General features: G+C 51.1%; 1 protein-coding gene across 1 annotated transcript in view; it reads left to right on the top strand.

The window, feature by feature from the left end:
* The window catches only part of DSCAML1 (DS cell adhesion molecule like 1), a 365,263-nt gene that overhangs the window by 301,610 nt on the left and 40,807 nt on the right, over window positions 1–22,846 (top strand). The window contains exons 12-16 of the mRNA XM_008021021.3: window positions 9,846–10,045; window positions 10,616–10,712; window positions 11,305–11,433; window positions 19,456–19,623; window positions 21,305–21,375. Coding sequence (XP_008019212.3) covers window positions 9,846–10,045; window positions 10,616–10,712; window positions 11,305–11,433; window positions 19,456–19,623; window positions 21,305–21,375 — 665 coding nt within the window. The remainder of the gene's footprint in view (window positions 1–9,845; window positions 10,046–10,615; window positions 10,713–11,304; window positions 11,434–19,455; window positions 19,624–21,304; window positions 21,376–22,846) is intronic.

The following is a 22,846-nucleotide window of genomic DNA, read 5'->3' as shown; positions in this document are numbered from 1 at the left end:
TCATAGGAGGTAGAGGAGGGCTCATCCAGCCCTGGGGTTCTTCTCCTAACCACGTGAGAATTACCTCGGGGTAAGGATGGGGAATGCAGGTGCCCAGGCCCACCATGGAACAATTAAGACAGAGCCTGGGGGATGGGGTGGGATCTGTGTAATATTTTTTAAAAACTTCCAAGGTGATTCTCAGGTGTTGCCAGGCCGGAGAACCTCCTCAAGACCCTCCCTGAGACCATCCACCTGGAAGCGCAGACTAGCCTAACCCCTTGGTCTCCTGGTTCCCAGACCAATCTTCTTTCCCCCAAATTCACGTGCATTTCTCTCCAGAGAAGCTCGACTTGGCACCCCCATTCTTGGGCCCCTGATTCTACTTCAACGTCTACTGGCCTTCTCTGACATTCATGGGGTTTTTTGCTTTTTGTTTTTATTGAGACAGAGTCTCACTCTGTTGTACAGGCTGGAGTGCAGTCTCAGCTCACTGCAGCCTCCACCTCCTGGGTGCAAGCGATCCTCCCACCTCAGCCTCCCGAGGAGCTGGGATTCCAGGCACATGGCACCATGCCAGCTAATTTTTGTATTTTTAGTAGAGACAGGGTTTCACCATGTTGGCCATGGCTGGTCTCAACCCCTGACCTCAAGCAATCCACCTGCCTCGGCCTCCCAAAGTGCTGGGATTACAGGCATGAGCCATCATGCCCAGCCAATATTCACATTCTTTCTCACATCGTGGATGAGACTACAAATGACCTCAGCCATGGCTTGACTCTGCCACTTACTAGCCATGCGACAAGGGGCAATTACTTATCTCAGCCTCAGTTCCCCATCTGTAAAGTGGAAATAAAACTAGGGTTGTGTGAGGATTCCATGAGTTAATGCAGGTAACAGAACTCAGAACAGTACCTGGCACATAGTAAGCTCTCAGTAAAGAGACTGTGATGATTGTTATCGTAGTCATGCCCACGAATGGGGTGAAGATGTGCCCAGGCTTCCTTTTGGAGTTCAATGTTCCATGCTTCTGTTGCATTTTAGCAGCCTCTCCCAACAGCCCGTGGCATTCTCATCCCATTCCTTCAACATCCTCCTTCCCACACGCACTGCTCGCTCCTCTCCTTTGGGTATTCATAACTGAATCTTCACTCCCTGGTGACTTGGGGACTTGTCAGAAACACCAGCTGAGCTCCAACCACCAGAGGAAAAGAGGCCAGGAGACAAAGATGGGGAAGGCCAGGCTCACCGTTCTCCCCAGTTCCTGCCTCCAGCCCCAGCCTGTCCTAGACTGGCCTCCTGGCACTGTCAGCCCAGCCCTCCTCCAGTGTCCAGCCTCTTTCAGAATCCCCCACTTGCCTTCACTCTCCCCAGAATCTCTCCATGTGGGGAAGAAAAACCTACACAGGAGAAGGCTAGGATAAACCAAAAGAAAGGTGCTGACCAGTTGTCAGAGGACTTGGGACTCAGTCTCCTTCTTGCCACTCACCAGCTGTGTGACCTTACACAAATCACTGAACCTCTCTGGGCTTCCATTTCCTCACTGGTTGTGTAGGGGATAATAGACCCAGGCCACCTCCTTAGTAAGAATGAAGCTGGAGGCAAAGGATGCAGCACTGCTTTGTAAACTGCACGGAGTGGGCCTGCCCCAGCTTATTATTAAGTGGGACCCCAGTGGAAGGGGGGATCTGGGGGAGCTAAGTAGGGGCCAAGTAGAAGCAGAGTTTGCAATCCCCGTGGCAGGGTCTGGGGACCCCTAGAACTCTACCTCCACGCCTGGGGGTTGGTCAGAAAGTGTGTGGATGCCAGGAGTGAGTGAGGCAGCAGAGCTGTCTCGTAGTGTTTTAAAAATCTATCAGCCTCTCACATCAAATTAAAATGTAAATAGCAGCTGGTCCGAGCAGGACCTCAGGGGTGACAGGAGCCGGCCTGCGAGTAATTTCACAGACGGGAACCGGTTACATCAGATTCTGACAACTGTCTTGTTTCTGAAATTGATTTCCTCCCCCCTCGGCTTGCTGCCCTGAAAGGGCCCTGGAGCAAGGGGAGGGGTGATTCCTGTTCAGCTCTGGTGCCTTTCTGCTCTCCATGGCGCCTCCTCTCCGGTGGGTGCCCACCCATGGGAACCAGCAGAAGGAAGTCCGGAGTTTCTGCATGGTTATAAGGCAGCTTCCTACGCCCCAGTGGCCCAGCAGGGCTCCCTGCTCCCCTGAGTGAGCCTAAGTGCGGACTGGGGCAGGTTGCCCTGGGGCACTGGAGGAGGACGGCAAAGGCACCCAGTAAAGCTCTCCTTTCCACAAATATGACCCAAGTCCTGGAACAGAGATGCTTCTGCCCTGGAGAGTCTCACAGTCAGACACAAGGAGGCAAGGACGCTGCCGGAGGACACGTGCCATGCAGGGGATGCACCACAGGAGGGGCCTGCATGCAATGTGGGGTGTCAGGGAAGGGCCCTGGAAGTCCTCAGGAAGCCCCCTTGGCCTCCGCCAGAGTTTGCCCCCATCTGATCATCACAGTGCCAGGCACTGTGCCAGGCACTGGGACTGTAACTGAGGCTTGAATGAAATGGGCCAGCTCCACACCAGGGTCTTCACTCCGCCAGGGTCTCGGAGAGAAGACCTTGCCCCACCTAAAGCTGTTGTATAGGAAGGAGTTGTGGATTGAGAAGGAGCTCACCCACACCACTGTGCCTAGCCCTAGCCCTTCCCTTCTCCCCAGTCCCCAGAAAGTCTCCCCTGCACCCCTGTTTGTAAAGAGAAATCAGATTTCCCTGGCAGTTAATTGAATTAGATTGCAGGAAAGCAGAGAAGTTGTATTTCATTAAAGCCTCCTGGGCCCTACAGAGCAGTGAGGTGCTTTGGTGACCGTCATTCGCATTTGTCACGCAGGACCCAGCCCTGTGCATACAGTCCCCTCCCCACCCCGGCTCTCCCGCCTGCACCCCTAAAGTAGCAGTCCCCACTGCCTGCCCCAGGAGTACCAGCTGCAGTTGCCCTGTCTCAGAGGCCACAGCTTTTTGGTGACAGCCAGATTCCATTTCCAAAAGCCAGGGACTGTGTGCAAGGGTGGCAGACAAATAGGTGGCTAGAGGTGGCCAGCCCCCTTAGAGGTGGAAGAACCACTTTCTGAAAGCCTCAGTTTCCTCATTTGAAAAGTGGAGATGATACGACCTACTTTCATGGTTGCTGTTGGGAGGAACCACTGAACGATAGGCCAAAAGGCAGAGGCATCCAGCTCAGGGCCTGCTTTGTCAGGGGAACCTGGGCACGTGGGAGGCCACGAAGCTTCGTCAAGAAATACATCAAGACACAGGCTTTGGAGCCGGGGCATAATAACAGTGCCTACCTCAGATGAGTACATTCATGCAAAGTACTTAGAATCCTGCCAGGACATGGTAAGCACCCAATAAAAGGGAACTATAAAAGTGTGTGTGTGGAGAGAGCGTGTGCACTTATGGACTGCAGCAGTGTGGGGAGACGTGTGTTAAACAAGCACATCAGGGTACTGACGTGCAATTGATCATTGCATCAGGGTATGTGTGTGTGATGCCGTGTGTGGGCTTATGGTAAGGGTGTCAGAGCATGGGCTGTGAGGGTGACTATGTTTGTGACTGTCTGTTGAGGTGTGTTTCTGACACTGCCCCTGTGTGTGTGGTGTGTGTCTGTGTCTGTGCGTGTCAGGATTTGTACTCCTGGTGACTGCATATGATCATCTCCCCAGGGAATTTGTGGTGGCCACCTTCACCAGAAAGCCCTGTGGGGTACAGCTGGTCTCCATATAAAGAAGGTTCCATCTTGTTTATTACTGCAACTCAGTGGAGCAGAGAGACCTTGTAGTCCAGAGCAAGAAGTAAGGGGCAGGTGGAAGAAGGTGAAGGATGGATGGGGCAGGCACCTATGCCCTAGACTTCCTCCTATTAAGGGGCTGCCTTGTTAAGCCCAGCAGTACAGCAGCCAGGAGGGCCAAAGCTCCTATTTGTGGGCACAGGAGGACACCGTGGTCCTTGGAGGCTGGGTGCAGGGCCTGATGGAAGGGCACAGTGGCAGAGTTGTCTGTTCTGGTTAGTTGGCAAAAGAAGAGGGGAAGAAGATTCCCTGCCTCTTACCCAGCACAAGGGGCTGAAAGCCCCCATCTGCAAGGACATGAGTACTCCGATTCAGAGAATCACTTGGTCAGACAGTGAGCCACATTCCCAGACCATCCTTCCCTTTTCTAAGACCTGGGCATCCCCAAGGGCCCAAAGACAAGGGGCCCAGATCCAGGCCTTAGTTGATTCCTCTCTGTGAGGCCACAGGTTGTCTAATTCCAGTGCAGGGAGTTTACTGCTTCCCACTGTGGCCCTTTTCCCAAACAGCAGAAAATACTAGAACATTCATTCTTAGGCCAAGTAGGAGGTCTTCCCTTCCCCCTTGCAGTGTCTCTCCCTTGCTCCCTGGGTTACTAATTCCCAGTTCTCAGCATGCTTTCAAGTCAGCCCATCTTCCTGGTCACACTCCAGCCTGTCAATGTCCTTCATCAAATAGGGTCCCCAGAACAAGACCTGGTATTTGTTGGTTAATGTTAGGAACAGGTAACCTGAGCTTGTAATTACGAGTCCTAGAGAACTGAGAAATCACATTCCCAGTGATGCCAGGCCGCCCACCTTTTGCAGTATCACTGTGTGTTCAGTACTGCCCTCTGCAACCCATCCTCTTTTGAGATGCTCTTCTGCTTACCAGCAACATGACCTTGGGCTTGCTTCCTTGCATCGCCTCAGTTTCTCCATTTGCCAAAGGAAGGGTCTGTGTCACTGATCTATACCAGTGCCATTCAGTAGAACCATAACGTGAGCCAAATAATATGTAATTTAAAATCATTTCTTTGTCATATGTTCAAAAAAATAAAAAGAAACAGGTGAGATTAATTATAATAGTATATTCTATTTAACTCCATACATCTAAAATATTAACAGGTAGTCAATATAAAACTTAATGACAGCTGGGTGCAGTTGCTCACACCTGTAATTCCAGCACTTTGGGAGGCTGAGGCGGGTGAAACCTGAGGTCAGGAGTTCAAGACCAGCCTGACCAATATGGTGAAACCCCATCTCTACTAAAAATACAAAAATTAGCGAGGCGTAGTGGTACATGCTTGTAATCCCAGCTGCTTGGGAGGCTGAGGCAGGAGAATCACTTGAACCCAGGAGGCGGAAGTTGCAGTGAGCTGAGATTGTACCATTGCACTCCAGCCTGGGTGACAAGAGCGATACTCCATCTCAAAAAAAAAGATATTTTACATTCTTTTTTGTTCTTCCTACATTTTTGAAATCCAGTGTGTATTGTATACTTATCACACATCCCAATTTGGGCTGGCTGTATTTCAAGTGCCTATTAGCCCCGTGTGGCCAGCGACTGCTACAAATTCAGCAAAGCAGGTTTTCATCTGGGCTCTGCAATGCTAGGATGCTAGGATGCTAGGATTCTGTGGGATCGCCTGACAAGTAACACCTGAAGCCAGTAACTTGAACATGTGTATTTTCTGAACTTGTAGGAGTAACAGACATGGGTCTTATACAGCCTTCCACTTCCCAGATTCACTTTTAGGGGCAAGGCCTGGAAGGAAGCTGGCAGTACTCCCATGAAAGGATATACATCCATCTTACTGCACCAGGGCTCTGCTTTCCTTCTTGCCTGAGGTGTGCACCTTTCACATCCACCATGTTCACATCCGCCATTTTCACATCCGCCATTTTCATATCTGCCATTTTGGACATTCAGCAGACCCAGTTTAGCTAATTGGCTGATTGCATTCACCTGCGCTGGCAAGGATGGAAAAGGAAATGACTTCTGACATAGTTTTTTCTTTGGGCCTTTTCCATGGAGTCTGGTAATGCATGTCAAGCCACACACCCTTTTCCATGCCACTTGTACTTGTGAAGTAGTCCTTATTACCTGGCACCCAGTTGTTTTGAATTCAGGGGCTCATTATACCAGCCCAGTGGGGTTCTGCCTATCAAGCTAGGACCGGCCAGAGCTGGCTGACATCAGTGCGTATAGCCTATGATACAAGGAACCATTGGCCAGGCCAAGAAGAGCCACTTTGGACACTTCAATGGAGGTTGACTCTGGCCAGGGCATCTTTTGCCTAGGACCACATTCTCTGACATTTGCTTTCAGTACCACAGTCTATCTTCAGCCCACAGACCTAGGCTTTTTTCCTCTACCCAAAAAGACCCTTGTCCTGCCACACAAAATGAAAGACAATAGTCTATGTTGCACATCACGTTTCTATAAAGAAGAGCTCCTGTCTTGATGGAACCCAGGTTTCTTAGCAGCTGCTGTGTGGCAGGCAGTTTACATACGTGGGTTCAGTTTGTCCTCACAGTGCTCCATGAGGCTTAAAGAAGTTAGCTTTCAGGGGTGGAAGACCACATAGCTCGCAGCCACAGAAGCAGATCCCAGGCTGGCCTGGCCACCAAGCCCCTCAAGCTTCTGTCCTCTTCTTCATGAAAGGGCTCCCCTGAACTAGCCCTGAGTGAGGGTTGTGGTATGTGGTGCTCATTGCCATCCTAAGCTGGTGGAAGGGTGAAGGGACCCTGTCTCAGGCCCCAGGTATGGTTGTTACCACACACAGCAGGGCTGAGGGTCCAAGGATCCCTGGGGACCCTGCTATCCCTGGCTGCCCACAGGACTGAACAAAGCTGACTAGAAAGACAGGTTCCCTGAAGTGGGAATGGCATGTATTGGATACACAGGTTGTGCACTGCTCAAAAGTACATAGCCTCAGGGGTGAATGGGGTCTGAAACGTGGTCCCTGCTTCACTGGCCAAGCTGTGGCTCCTGGCACCAGGCAGCATCCAGCCAGAGGCGTGGTGGGGGTGCCTTTGTAATGCACACACAGGCTCTGGACGGGCTAGTGCAGGCCTGTCTGGAGAACAGAACAGAGATGTGTTGAAGAGCTGTGAAGTCCTCCTACCAAAGACTCTCCCTCCCAGCCCCACTTACACACACACACAAACACAAACACACACACACACACACAAAAACACAAACACACGCACACACACACAAACACAAACACACACACACACAAACACACGCACGCGCGCGCACACACACACACACACACTCTGTTCCCCTGCTTCTCTGTGGCTTCAGCAGCAACCTCTCAGGAATAGGATTCCTCCCCAGGAAGGAGGCCTCAGGGCCCGACCCATGGGGGACCCAGGCCCCAGGCCCCTGTCCCCTTACGAGCCTCCCCAACACCCAAGCATCTCAATCCTCCAGTAAAAATGGAGGCATCTGCAATGCAAGGCCCGACTTGTTGATGTAAAATCTTACTCTATATTCCACCCAGGTTTATACGAGTGAATTATGCAAATCTTTGATGGAAAAATATTCCTCCGCACATCCTTGAGAGTGTAAAACCTTAGTCAATAATTCATACTCGGATGTCTCTGACTGCAGGCTTTTTCTTCATTATAACTTGCACCTCGTTATTTGTCTTTCGCATTTTATGGTATATCCTAGTGTAATGCCGTGCATTATAAAATTTATCTGCTTCATTATTTGATGAGCTGGGGCTGGGGAATGTGCTGAAAGGCTGGTGCGGGGGCCTGGGGGCCAGGGCTGTCGTCAGCATCAAGTCCCGCATGACAAGGCAGCAGAGGAGGTGGCTTGGTGTGTGGTGTGACTTCAGGGAGCCAGAAACCTCCCTTTATCCCCCCTGCTCCTGTCCCAGACGTCTCCTCGCCCACGGACTGGTGTCAGATGGCACCATGGCAGCTCTGTGGCTCCCCTCCTTTCTTCAAAGGCCTATTTGTCCATAAAAATCAGATGTCCCTGGAGAGTTTGCTGGGAAGAACTTTATCTGAGCAGGCCTTTAAAACTGGGGGAGAGAGAAACCCTGAGAATACCCGGAAGAAAGGAGAAAGGGCCAGCTGTCGAAGTGGAGCAGAGACACAGTGCAGGGGTGGTGGGGAGACAGGGCGAAGGGGGTGGGCAGGGAACTGGGTTTTGAGGACAGATAAGACAAAGCCCGTTTTTGCACAATTGCCCAAAGCAGGCCAGTGACCAGGATAGGGTGAGCTAGTCTCTGTTGTGACAAGAAGTGTTCCCCTGAATGGGGGTGGGGGTGGGGGTGGGGGTTTCTGATTCTTGTAGCCAATGACAGCCCCTCCCCATTTGTATACTCCAGGATGGTTCCCCTGGGCACCCCTCCTGAGACAAGAGCCACTGGAAGGCAAATTTTCCCAAAGAAGAAAAGGACGAGGATAGTCTCCAGCAGCACCAAATCACTGACCTTCCTGGGACACGCCCCGCCTATGTCTGCCTTGGAGCCTTGGCTCAAGCACGTTCCCCTGCCTGGGTGCCCTTCCCTCTGTTCTCCCCATTTAAGTCTTGCCAGTTCAGGGGCTGAGCATTTCTCCCAGCATAGGACTGACCACTCTTCACTGAAATTGCTAGTTTTGTCTGTTCTCACCACTAGAGTGAAACTCCCTGAGATCACAGGAGTTTCAAACATGAGATCACACCATGTTTGTCCTATTTACTGTCAGCTCCAGAACCCAAGACAAGACCTGGCACGTAATAGGTCTTAATAAATCCTTGCTGAATGGATGGACTGTGCTTTCCCTGATGCCCCTCAGTCAAAGTTAATGTCTCCTAACCCTCGGATGAAACACTCATCATTTTCCTCCAGTTCATGTTGCTGGTGCAGGCATCTGTCTTCCCCTCCCTCCGGAGGCGAGGACCCTGTCTCATTGTCATGTGTACCCCCCAGCCTGGCACGAGGTCTCATGATGGCATAAGTGCCCCCACGTGTGTTCGTTGAGTTGGGTGGAGAAGAAAGGGGACAGGGTTTCGCTGCAGCTGAGACCGTCTTTCCCCTGCCCCTCCCCTCCTGCTGCTGCTGCCACATGTGCTCAGGCCCAGAGGAGGGGCCAGTGATTGACAGGCTTCTTGTCTGGGCAGTAGGGACGGGGGTGGGGGGGGCCGGTTCCCGATGACCAGCCTGGGCCCTGGTTGTTTGCTGGTGATTTTCTCAGTCGTGTTAGCACTGCTTGTGGATGTTTATTGTGGTGGTGTCCAGGGTTTTCCTTTGTATGTTGTTTGAAAGAACAGGAGGGAGATGAACAAGCCTTAGCTATAGAGAAAAAGCAGAGTCTTGGTGTTTTCAAGAAGGCTTCTTAACCTGGGGCCCAGAGGCCGCTAGAAGCTCTGTAGATCTGATTCAGGGGGACGCATGAATGTGGGTGGAGAGAAAACCACATTTTTTCACTAACTTCTCACTGAAATTTAGTATTTCCTTCCATTTTGAACATAAGCGACAAAGCGCAGCAAGAGCAGCCCCTGTGACTGTCACCAGCAGAAATCCTCAGATATGCTCCCATCACATCACAGTGATTGCAGATATCTCAAAATATCACTTACACGCAGCACTATTACAGAATCATGGTAATATAAGACAGCAATTATACGAGCTACCACTGGATCTTATTTTGTAAAGAGTAGTAAAGAACACATACTGATATGTGATATACAATATCGAAGGTTTACTTGTTCGTGTTTTTAATGTTTGCATAACCATATTTCAGTATAACTGGTTTCCTTTACAGTTCTATGTATGGCATACCTGTAAAAGCATTCTGAGCCCAGTCCACTGCCTCCCCAGAGGAGGAATGTGGGGACCCCTGGTGAAGAGGGAGGCTGTCCCAGTCATGGATGGGTGTGGGAGAAGGGCCAGGCCAGTGGAGTTCCCTGTACTCCTTTATTGGAGCCTCTCCTGGGGGAGGGACGGCTGGGGCGGGGGCTTCTGTGCAGGGCACACATGCCTCCTCCAGGCTGACCTCACAACCCTCACGGGGCCTCCTCCACCTCCGCCCCCAGTCCCGGCCATGATTACTTCCCACCCCAACACCACCATCGCCATCAAGGGCCATGCGAAGGAGCTGAACTGCACGGCACGGGGTGAGCGGCCCATCATCATCCGCTGGGAGAAGGGGGACACGGTCATCGACCCTGACCGCGTCATGCGGTACGCCATCGCCACCAAAGACAATGGCGATGAGGTCGTCTCCACGCTGAAGGTGAGTGCCCCACCCCAGTCCTGGGGGACCCCGACTCTCAGAGAGTGGGGAGCCCACAACTATCACATCTGCATTCGAGAGGCAAATGGGGAGCCTGGGAGCCCCTCCCCACATCCCAAAAATGTACCTCCCCTTTCCCACTTATTTCCCCTCTCCATCCAGGAATCTCTGTCTCAGAACTTCACTGTATCTCCTTTCTGACAACCCCACAGCAATCAAATGTGGTTTTCTCAGTCTCGCCTTCTTTTCTGGAACCCCCAGGGCTCCATTCTCCCTTTTGGGACCCCTCAGCCCCTCCTACTCCCCTGGGACCCCCTCAGCCCCTCCCACTCCCCTAGGACTCCTCAGCCCCTCCCTCCCTCCCTCTGGTGTCCCCTCCCTGTATGAAGCCCTCCATACTTCCATCTTTGGAAGTTCCTGGGAAGAGAAGACCTTTGCAAAGCCCCTGTGGGTCCCCCTCCCAGAACAAGAGGGCCTTGCTGATAGCCCTGGAGTGGCCCCTTCAGCTGACCAGCTCTAAAAGACTCTCCCTGTTTCCTCCCTCTCCTTCCCCTGCTGGTGGTCTCCCAGCTCAAGCCCGCTGACCGTGGGGACTCTGTGTTCTTCAGCTGCCATGCCATCAACTCGTATGGGGAGGACCGGGGCTTGATCCAACTCACTGTACAAGGTACCTTCACCTGCCCCGCCCTTCCCATCCCACCTCCCCAGGGCCCAAGGGCCCACTGCTAACTCTACCTCAAAGAGCAGGGGCCACAGCCTACACCATGGTAGAGGATGACAGGAAACTGCCTTCTGGGGAAAAGCCTCCCTCCACCTGCCCAGGGTAGGGAAATAAGACCTTTCCAGGGACTTAGACAGCAAAAGTTGGCAATGGCTACAGCCGCTATTGATTCTACTGCCCCTTCTGGGGAGGGGTGGAGGAGTCAGGTTCCTGGGTCCAGGCCCCTGCAGCGGGTGTGGGAAGGGAAAGTCAAGCTGGGAAAGGGAAGGGGAAAAATGCCGTCAGCTAACAGGAATCCCTGCAGAAGAGTCAGTCCTCTCCCAGGCCAAGAACAAGATGGTAGCAAGATAGGAGAGCAAGCCAGACCTCCTCAGCCTCTGAGCCCAACTGCTGGCCTCCTCCAGCTCCCACCCTGCTCAAACCCTAGGGTGCCAGAGTCCTTGGCAAGACCCAGGCGATGCCAACCTCCAGGGCCGAGCAGGAGGCCAAGCTCCCTGCTGCCCTCCTCACTTCCCTCCCCTCCCCTGCCGCACTCCAGAGCCCCCCGACCCCCCAGAGCTGGAGATCCGGGAGGTGAAGGCCCGGAGCATGAACCTGCGCTGGACCCAGCGATTTGACGGGAACAGCATCATCACAGGCTTCGACATCGAATATAAGAACAAATCAGGTAGGTGCTGGACCAGGAGGGTGACAGCGTGGCCTGCCATGGCCCCTTGTGCCATGTGCCCTGCCTGTGCCCTCAGGGCTGCCCATCCAAGCCAGACACACAAGCACCCACCAGTGCACAAGCCGCTGTGGCTTCTGAAGGGAGGGACACTGGCCGGGCTAGGAGTCCAGGTGGAAGATGGAGACCCCCAGTTGATGGGTAGTGATGTCAGCTCCTTTCCAGGACTGTCCCTGGGCCAGGGTTCCCAAGGGTGGTCCGATTTGAAGCCATGTAAGGGCACTGAACCCAGGGCTGTGCGCTGTCTCTAGCATCAGAAGCATCACGGGTTTGGCCAGGTCATACGGGTGCTCCTGGTCTGGGGTGAAGAGGATGATTGGAGATCAGAGAGCTGGTCCTAAGAATGGTCCCCACAAGTGGGTCATGGGGGGATAGGAGACCCTGGAAAAGCTTGGACCTAAATTTCCTCTAAGAGCCCTTCCCAGCTGGGCGCAGTGGCTCACGCCTGTAATTCCAACACTTTGGGAGGCTGACACAAGTGGATCACCTGAGGTCAGGAGTTCGAGACCAGTCTGGTCAACATGGTGAAACTCCATCTCTACTAAAAATACAAAAATTAGTAAGGCGTGGTGGCATGCCCCTGTAATCCCAGCTACTCAGAAGGCTGAGGCAGGAGAATTGCTTGAACCCGGGAGGCGGAGGTTGCAGTGAACTGAGATCGTGCCATTGCACTCCAGCCTAGGCAACAGAGGGAGAGTCTATCTCAAAAAAAAAAAAAAAAAAAATAGCCCTTCCCAGAGCCCTCCTCTCAGACCCCAGCTGGCTGCTGTGCAGCCGCCCTGCCACTGTGAGGCACTGTGGGGCGCCATGAGCATCCTGCATCTGGGGAGACTGTCATAGGTCCCATGGTCAGGTGGCAGGAATGGCAAGGAGGGGCCTCAGTGGGGAACAGAGTGCACCTGAGTGGCTTCACAGCAGGGTGAGAAGAAAGCAGATGTCTCACTCTGGATCCTTTGGACCTTCTGAATTTGATACCATAAGCCTGTATTCACTCCTCAAAATAATTACAAATTAAATTAATTACAAATAAAGCATAGAAAAGAGTAGAGTCTAGATGACTCAATCTTCCTCAGTCTCCTTCCCCCACCAGCTCAACTCCTCTTGTGGGTCCTTGCTTAGATGGAAGGTTTCGTATTCTCCTGAAGCTTCCAGACCTTCTTCTCCCACTTAGCACGGCAGCGGCCATGGGCTGGCCGGCTGTCCTCTCCTCTCGATTGGCCAAGTCCTGTTCCGTTTGCATTTCCAGCACCCGGCGCAGGGCCCGGCCACATGGTAGATGCTCAGCAAGCGTTGGCGAGTGAGTTGAAGTGGGACATGTGAAAGCGAATCTCTGAGCTGCATTCACCACTTGAGAAGCCACTGTGTCCGGGGCCCTGGGCCAGTCATCTTTGATACACATGTCTACAGAGACAAACCCTATTCTCAGACGCTTCTGGTCTAGTTGCGGTCAGCCACCCAGGAGTTCAACCTGAGTGCAGGAGGGCCGCAGATCTAAGGAGGGACTTGAGCCAAGAGGGGTTGTCTAGGAAGGCATCTGTCTGGTCCCCTGTAGATGCTGCACTGAGATGGGTCTTGGGTACTAAAAGGCAACAGGCCAAGATCTTGAGAAAGTGAAGGACAGAGGCCAAGTGAGGGTGCAATGTACACCAGGAAGTGGCCTATGATCTAGCACAGGGCTCACAGATGCAATTCATGGGCAATAAATCTACAAAGGTGCTTTGGGGCCGGGTTGGGAGGGAGGCATCTGGGTTGAGCTTTCACTTTGCTGGGGAAGGTCATTGAGAGCCACTAACAATGTCTGAGCTCCCGGGAGAGACTTGAGCAAACATAGTGCCTTAGAAGAATGAATGTGAGTGGAAGAAATTGATATCCAGGAGAAAAGAAAGGAGGCCATTGCAGCCCTGCTGTTAGGGAAATGTGATGAGGCAAAGGGGACAGAAGGGCTGACTGTGTCCATGTCACATCTCAGGGCTCCCTGAGATTGGACACAGGCCACCCAGGAGTAAACAGGAAGGGCTGGATCCAGAGGGTGACATCCCACATGGCATTGCACACACCACCTCCCTGCCAGCACACATCTGGGATGGGAGGTGGATGCCTGGGCTGTCGCTCGCGCCCCTCCCCCTGTTCCTTCTCCCCCAGGCTGCCTTGATGCCCGTTGCCCCTCCAGTGACCAGTCTCTAATGTGTGGGAGCCTCTCCTGGGGCACCACTCAGCAGGGGCGACGTGGAGAACATCACACATCTGGAGAGCAAGGCAGAAGGCAAGGTGGAAAGGGAAGATGCTATTCTTAGAGCACATCCATGTCTTCCCCTCCTGGCTCCCTGCAGGATGAGGAATTGCGGTAGACCACCCCAGCTAGGAACGCCAGGATGGATGGGGAGGGTAGAGGGAGGGATAATGAAAGCTCAACTTCAGTCTCTGCCTACCACAAGGGCTTTGCACTCTTAAAGAACTAAGTCACAGGACCCGGGGCACTGAGAAGGCAGCCGGTCCTTTCCACACCTTTGGGTGGGATGGCTCCAGCACAGCCCACCCAGACAAGCATCTGTCACATCCTGGCATTTAGGAACAGGAGTGCCATGAGAACTGCAGTGTGCTATCATTGGAGGCAGGAAGAGACCCTGGGCGTGGCACAGCTTCCCCATCTGTGAAGTGGGGGCGGTGATGCCTACCTCATGGGATTGTTTAGAGGATTAGAGAGAATGTATCTATGATAGCACGGGGCTAGAGCAAACTTTTAATAAATGTAAGTTCCTCTGTCTCTTCTAACTCAAATACCTCGTGCAGCAATTTATAGTCCTGTGGGACTTGCAGTCTAAAATATATGTGTCTGTCAGTCAGCCACATGTACTGAGTGCCAATATTTTTTTGCAGAATCATGCACCAGCCATGTGGTAGAGAAAGAAAAAGAAATAGGAGACAGAATGTTGCCCTTGGAGCTTACAATGCAGTTGGAGTGAGAATATACACATACACACACACACACAGACACACACACACACACACACACACACTTTCAGAACCATTACAAAGCACTATCCAATCAAGTGTAATATGCCACAAACTGTATTAGGTGAGAACTGGAAAAGGTATCCAAGGGAACAGAGGATGACTCAAAGAAAGGAGGGGGTGTGCACACGTGTGTGTGTGTGTGTGTGTGTGTGTGTGTGTCTAAGGACAGCTTCCTGTACCTGTGGACTAGTGGAACAAGAACCATTGACAAAGCTGAAGACTTGGGCAGACCAAGTGTCAGAGCTGCATGATCTTTAGTGAGTGCTTGATATCTTGGGGCATCTCCTTATTATAAAATGGAGACAGTAACATTTCATTCTCAGCGTGTCCATGAGGATTTGGGGAGGGTGATGACGTACATGGAGGTGCCTAGCACCCAGCCTGGCACATGATAACCTCCCACAGGTCCCTGTCCTGTGTCTCTGCTTCCCTTCTCCCTTTACCCCCGCCCCAGGCCACACCCATCCTGGGTCCTGACCATCGGCCCCCGACCTTCTTTGCCCCAACTGTGCCTTTGCCAGGATTTCTGCCATATTGCTCATCATGCTAATTTTCCAAGAGAAATTACCGAGTCTGCCCTTTCTAAGCCATCCCACTCATGCTGACTTCTCCTGGCCCCAGGCAGCAGAGTAATAATACATGAATGCCAAATGATAAATAGCACCATCCACACAAATCTATCAGATGGCGCTGTGCAGATTTAAAAATGCAGACACCACATTTCACCCCTGTTCACCAAGCACAGAGCAAGGATGGGTTCTTTGAGGATGGCCCTCCCCTACCCCAGCCTCATAGCACAAGCCGGTGTAGGGGCTGTGCCGGCCACCGTGGGATGAGCTGGCCTGGTGTGGCATGGTGTTCTGTGGGAGCTGGAGTGTGGCTGTCAGAGGGACTGGTGTTGGGATGTCGTGAGCTGTCGTTGTGACGCGGGAAGCCTCTTCTCCATGCTGTGAAGAGATTGCCATGGGGGTCTCAAAGGCGTGATCCAAGGAGAAAATTAGAGATGCAGAGTGGATGTGCTTCCTGAGCCCAGGCAGCTAAACGCTCCAGATGTGGCTTTTCTCCAAGCTGCGTCCCCTCTACAGTGAATGTATCTCCTGAAAAACCAAAGATTCCCAGTCCCCTCAGCAAGCAGTCCACAGAGCAGAAGGCACTGACATCTCCCCAGCCGCTTCCTTATTTTAAGAAGAATATTTTGCATCATAAACCCTTTGATGAAGAAAGGGAGAGAGAGCCCTTAATGAAATATGTTAATCTGGGTAAGCCAGGCTCATATGAAAGGGAATATTAAAAGAGACAACATTCACCAAAGCCAGCTCAGTACTCCAAGAGCTGAAAAGGAAAAGGAAGAAAATAGGGCCCCTGGTCTCAGCTATTCAGGGTCAGGGAGACGACAGTGATCAAGTTTAGCAGATCAGCCAGAGACCTCCAGAGCTGACTCTGGTGCATTAGCCTGGAAAGGTTGTGGAGAGGGAGCTATTTTGTGCTAACACCAAAGATGGTTTGGGAACACAAGGTCAAATCCACCTGCAAACTACGGGCGGCAAAAGCAGAAAAAAAAGGAGTTGTTCTCAGGGACACTCCCCCGCCCAACCTTCCTGTGATTTGCAGCTGAGCAAGTCAAGGAGGGGATTGGCAAAGAGTACACTGTGGCCACAGAGTGCACAGGAACTCCAAGTCCCAAATAAAGGGGAAAAACAGTGGCTCTGGTTTAAACTCAACAGCACATTTTAAGGGCCCAACACATGTGAAATTGGGGAGAGGACCAAAGTTTTAGACATGGCTCCTGACTGCAGGGAGCTTAGCATCTCCTTGGGCAGTTACCAACAGTGAACCCTTGAAAGAAGATACTGTGGACTGAGGAGGGGCTCTAAATGCTGGAAGGGTTCAGAGGAGAAGAAAAAGATAAGGCTTGGGAGGTGAGCAGGAGCCAGATGTTGCAGAGCCTTGGTCAGGTTGTGAGATTTTACCTTTATCTTGTAAGGGAATGGCAGTATCAGATTTGTGTTTTGAGAAGGCCACTCTCAGGGCCAAGATGGAATGCTCGTCTGTAAGAGGAGCTTGATTGTATTTGTAGAGTGGATGATGGCTGCAGTGTGGAGAACAGATGAAAGAAACGGTGCGCTGAGCACGTGGAGGGCTAGGGAAGAGGCCATTTCCCTGGTCTAAGGAGGGATGACGGTGGCTGAGCCTGAGGTAGCAATGGAGATGGAGGGAAGTGGGAGGATTCAAGAATGACACAGAACACAAAAGTTATCCCACTTGATAGGGAGGGAGAGAGAAGGAAGAGTGAAGAAATTAATAATGGTGGTGCCATTCAAGATGGAATCCAGGAAGTTGCTGAGTAAACAGGGTGTATGGTCAAGAGTTCTGTCTTGGACAGGTTGAGTTTGAGGTATCTATGAAACATCCAAGATGAGCCGTCAACTAAAAAGCTGGCTATAAGGTCTGGAGTCGGAAGGAGAGGCCCAGGCTGGATATTAATCTGGGAGGTATCTGTGCAGAGATGAAAATCGAATGCATGGTTGGCGAAAGTGCATGGCAAGAGAGAAGGAAGCCTCGGGTGGAGCCTTGAAGAACTCGAACCATTCCTGGTAGGGTAGAGGAGGATGCATCTGCACAGAGACAGAGAGAAACTGGCCCCAGAGATAAGCAAAAGGCCAGAGAGTGTTTTATTAGGAAGCCAAGGGGAGAGTGTTTCCTGAAGGAAGAGAGGTCCAAGTGTTGAACACACCCAAGAAACCAGGTGGGAAATTGGGTTTGGTGCTGCGAGGGTCACCTCTGCTGTGGAGATGGAGCACTGATGCCGCAGGAGGATGTGAGGAGTAAATGGTGAGCATTTAAATTGCCCGATGCTGCACCTGGCACACCACAGGTGCTCGGTAAATATTAGTGCCTCTTCTCCAGACACACCACCCCAGCCTCCTCCCTCTGCCTGCACTCATCAAAAATGAATGCACTGACTTGTGCTCCCTCTCCCTCTCCTACAAACATGGGCACATCAGATGTGACTTACGAGCTGGCGCCAGCTCCCAGGATGCCACAGAGAGAAGGGAGCACCTGCCTCCACATGACTAGCCTGTTCTGTCCCAAACTCACAAGCCAGTGCCCACAGCAGGTAGGAGCCTGCATATTTGCAATTCCAGCTTAACCTGCCAGCCACAAAGTGACCCTCCTGTGGTTAGGGTGTTTTAAAATACAACGAGTTTTTGAGCAGCAACTGCCTGCCATTTTGTTTCTTTGGCTCATGAAACCAAAGAATTAAATGCAAAACTACAGATGGGGAGCTGGGCCAGTGCCCTTCACAGATGCTAAGCCTGAGCAGCTATAAGTGGTGTTATGCAAACCATCAAGATCTCAACTAACCAGAAATTGGGGGCCTGGGACAGTGTCTTCTAGTGAACCAGTTCTCCTGATTTATCAGGCATTAGATTTTTTGTTTTGTTTTGTTTTGTTGTTGTTGTTGTTTTTCATTTTTGAGATGGAGTCTTGCTCTGTTGCCCAGGGTAGAGTATAGTGGCACGATCTCGGCTCACTGCAACCTCCGCCTCCCGGATTCAAGCAATTCTCCTGTCTCAGCCTCCTGAGTAGCTGGGACTACAGACACCCACCACCATGCCCAGCTAATTTTTGTATTTTTAGGAGAGACAGGGTTTCATCATATTGTCCCAGCTGGTCTCAAACTCCTGACCTCAAATGATCCACCCACCTCGGCCTCCCAAAGTGCTGGGATTACAGGCATCAGCCACTGCGCCTGGCCTATCAGGCATTAGTTTTAACCAAAAAAACTTCTTTTAGTCTTTCTAGAATGTGCTAGCCTCCTTTCCTGATTTAGAATTTAAACTGTGGTGAATACAACTTAATCTTTTCTATGGAGAATTTTTCATGATACTCTTCTGTGGATTTAAAGGCATAGAAAATTAGATGGAATAGTGACATCTGGACTTGCCCTGGGAACATTTTTCAGCCCTGCTATCAGCTTGTTTCCTTGTGCTTTGCCTTTTTTTCTTTTCAAAGTAAGGTGCAAAAACAGTTATTTGGTTAAGAATCCCGGGTGTGGAAGGTCCTAGCTGAGGCATTTTTAATTGCAACCCCTTCCATTTCCTCTGGAGACCCCTAACAGGTGCGCAGCAAACATATACTGAACAAATGACTGGATTCCTCTGGAGATGCAGGGTGTTCATCATCACAGTCTCGGTCTAGGCACTGTTTAGTCACAACTGAATGGCATTTATCTGGTATTTTCTACTTCCTACAATTTTGCTAAACATCAGCCCTGAGATAGACTACCAGTCTCCCTGGATAAATCGTGAACATGTTAATCTCTTTGGTGGCCCCTAACCCTAATGACTCAGAAACCATCCCCCTGTCGATGAAGGAAAGAGGGTAGGGTTTGGGCTGGGGACTCTGGTACTTGGCCTGCCCCCCTCAACCCCGACGTATAACACTCAAGTTCATCACCTCACAAGTGCACAAGGAAAAGAAATACAGAAGCACACACAAAAGGAGGAGAAAGGGAGAGGAGACTTAGCCTCCTGCTTCACATGGGGGCCACTGGGTAAATAGGGGCTGTCACCATTAGACCAGGTCACCGATGTGAGGAGAGACCCAGGAAGAAGGGCACTGGTCAGTCAGACCTTCAGGGATAGCAAGCAGATGGTGATCTTGGCAGGGACCTTGGGGAACGTCTCGTCTGACCTCTGCCTGAAGTTTGAGCTTACAGACTGGCCAGTGGCAGAGGAGAGTCAGGCTTCTCCCAAGCTGGAGCTGCATGGGACAGACCCCTTGCACCCTCTGTGAAGTTGTTCAGGCCTGTGCCCTCTCTGCAGTCTGTGTGAGCTGGACCCCTCGGGGCATCCAACTTAAGATTGGGCTGTGCTGGAACTTCAGGCTGGGAAAGGGTCCTGGAGTCTGCCTGGCTGTGCTTTGACATAGGTGCCTTCTCTCCAGATTCCTGGGACTTCAAGCAGTCCACACGCAACATCTCCCCCACCATCAACCAGGCCAACATCGTGGACTTGCACCCAGCATCCGTGTACAGCATCCGCATGTACTCCTTCAACAAGATTGGCCGCAGTGAACCGAGCAAGGAACTCACCATCAGCACCGAGGAGGCCGGTGAGCACCTCGCCCAGCCTGCCCTGCCCATGGCCTCAGGGATCAGGGACACCAGGGGTCTACAGCGATCCTGTTCATTGGCAATGAGCTTGCAGTTAGAGAGGGTGGGGTGGGGAAAAGCATCCTAACAGATGTTTGTGTCCACCTCTGAATCATCGGAGGCTCTTCTGTTTGACCCTTTTCCAGGCTACGTTCTAAATGCTGGCTTTAGGGGAGCTATCTGTGGTTCTGCCCCACTCCCCTGGCCCCAGCATCTGGAAAGATCTATCTGCAAAAGATGGGGTACTAGGGCCTGGATCATTTTCTGTGACCCTCATCATAGAGTTTTCTTGAAAGTTTAAACAAGATTTATCTTGCTATGTTTTCTTTTGTTATCATATAACACAAAATAATGCAGAGAAGGCCGGGGAGCTGTGGCTTATGCCTGTAATTCCACCACTTTGGGAGGCCAAGGTGGTTGGATCACCTGAGGTCAGGAGTATGAGACCAGCCTGGCCAACTTTGGCAAAACCCTGTCTCTACTAAAAATGCAAAAATTAGCCAGGCGTGGTGGTGCATGCCTGTAGTTCCAGCTACTCAGGAGGCTGAGGCAGGAGACTCGCTTGAACCTGGGAGGCAGAGGTTGCAGTGAGCCAAGATTGCACCACTGCAGTCCAGCCTGGGCAACAGAGCAAGATTTCATCTCAAAAAAAAAAATGCAGAAAAATACACATAACATATATGTGCAGTTTTATAAATAAGCATAAGGTAAACAATGAGTAATTAGTATAACCAACACTCATTATCAATTAGCCAGTATGCCAGAAGTCCCCCATGTACCCCTTTCTGGTCATAACACCACCCCTCCCCTTGAAGTAATCAGTATCCTGACTTTCATGATACTAATTTTCATGCTTTTCTTTTTTGTACTGTCACCACAGTGTATATGCAATAAAATGTATGATTTAGTTTTCCCTATTTTCCAGTAGAATGTATTCATGACATCATACTTCATATATTCTTCTGTATCTTGCTTGTTTTGATCAATATTACTTTTGCAAGCTTCATTCATATCATTAGCATAGCTATGCTTTTTCAGTGCTGTATAGTATTCCATTATATGACTATACCACAGTGGGTTTGTCCATTCTACTGTAGATGGACATTTAGGTTGTTTGTAGCTTGGAGCTATTACAAAAATGCTGCTATAAGCATTCTTGTATGCTAGTGTACCAGTTCATGAGTTTCTCTAGGGGATATAAACAGTTGTAGAATTACAGACTCATCAAACAGGGAAATACTTCTACCCTTAACAAAAAATGCTAGAATGTTTTCTAAAGTGTTGTACCAATTTTCTCTCCCATGATCAGAGGATAAGAGTTCCTGCCACTAGACATTCTTGTATGAAGTAGACACTTGATACTCTTCAACTTTTAAAAACTTTTGCCATCCTACTGCATGTACAGTAGTATCTTATTATCATTGTTTGCTATATTTTCAGCAAATTATGGAGAATGAAGAGGAAATTGAAACCCTAGATACTTTCAGGGGAACTCAAACAAAAGTTCTCTGCTATCTGCATCTGCGCTTAGTCTTCTCCCCAGGAGCCCTCCTGCTCAGGAGAATGGGTATGGGAACATAAAACCCCTTCCTCTTCCAGGTCTTGACTTGTAATGTTTCTCCTCCCCCCTACCCTGCTCAGCTCCTGATGGGCCCCCCATGGATGTTACCTTGCAGCCAGTGACTTCACAGAGCATCCAGGTGACCTGGAAGGTAAGTGTGTCTAAGGTATCTCCCCTGGAGTGCCTCCTTGCCTCCTCTCTCCTCAATCCAGGACAGAAGCTCCCAGCAGGCTTGCTAGTCTCTAGTCTTGTATGATGCTCATGCCTTTTTTGTCACTAAACCTAGTGAGATTTGAGGGGTGGAAGGAGAGGGAGGCAAGGGGCAGGTCCCCCCGGCCCAATAACCCCCACTTCCCTCTCCTCCCTGGTTCTCTGATGGCAGTCTCTGCCTGGGGTGGAATGAAAAACTTGCAGTGCCAAGGAGGGAAGCTGGTTCCTCAGCCATGCTGGCCCATCCTCCAAACCCCACATGTTGTAATTAGGTTGGAAGTAGATTTGATTGTATGCCAAGTTCCTCCTCTCTAACATCAGGATGAAAGTAACTGCCCTCCCTACCTCTGAGGGTGGAGGAACTGTGGAGAAAAGAGACCAGTATGTGCTACAGCCATTTCTAAGGGCAAAGACCTGTAAAATATAGAGGGGGTGACTGAAGCATCTGTCACTTAAAGAAAATCTTAGGGGAGATTCCACAGCTGGACAGGGAAACAGAACAGAATGACCTTGAGCAGACTCAGAAATGCTTCCCTGAGCAGCTTCTGGCCCTACCACCAAACCCCTCCAGGGGCACAGAAGGGCTGGCAATCCAGGGGCTTCCTGTCTCACTACATCCTCCAGTCTCCAAGTGCTTTCTCTTTACCAATTTATCTGACCCTCTCCTCATTCCTGGGGAGCAGCGAGAGAAGGCACTTTTATCCCCTTCCACCAGAGGACGCCATGGAGACAAGACGTGAGATGGTCTGCCTAGCAGAGACAGAGCTCCGACTGCAACACAGTGTCTGCAGCCCCAGTCAGCCTTCCCTCCACAGCCACTGCACAGGGCTCTGGATCAGAGAGCATTCTCAGGGCTGTCTGTGTTCTTCCTGGAGCTTTCCCATCTTAACAGTGGGGCTCAGGGGCTGCCTGTCTTCATCAGGGACCAGTTATCCATGGTGACTTTCTGACTCTTCTCCTTATAGGAAAAGCCCAGGTGCTTGAGTCCTTCTTCTGGGCTCTTTAGAAAGGTAGACTTGAGAATGAGAGGGATTCAGAAGGACCTGGTGATACTTTTCCTAAGACCATGTGCACACACTCACACTCACACTCACACACATAGCAGCAGCCCGGTTCCTTCCCTCCCAGAGGCATGACCAAGAGGAAAGTGAGGTAGGGCTGGGCGGTTGGTCCTTCCTGGAGGCAGCCCACCTAGTGGATACCTGGAGCCAGGGTTCCTCTCCAGATTCAGCTCTGGGTTCCAGGGCTCTCCTCAGAAATTGGGGTGAGGCCTGGCATCCAGTCCCAAACTCTTGGCTGTGTCCTGGCTGTGGACCTGTATCCTAGAAATACTCCAAGGCAGCCAGGAGGTGGGGGCAGGGATGAATAAATATGTAAAATACTGAAACGTCGGGCTACAAAGCTCTGACCCA

The sequence above is a fragment of the Chlorocebus sabaeus genome, chromosome 1, assembly GCF_047675955.1.
Source record: "Chlorocebus sabaeus isolate Y175 chromosome 1, mChlSab1.0.hap1, whole genome shotgun sequence".
Taxonomy (NCBI): domain Eukaryota; kingdom Metazoa; phylum Chordata; class Mammalia; order Primates; family Cercopithecidae; genus Chlorocebus; species Chlorocebus sabaeus.
Note: the sequence above shows the minus strand (reverse complement) of the source record. Positions and strands in the feature narration are given on the sequence as shown.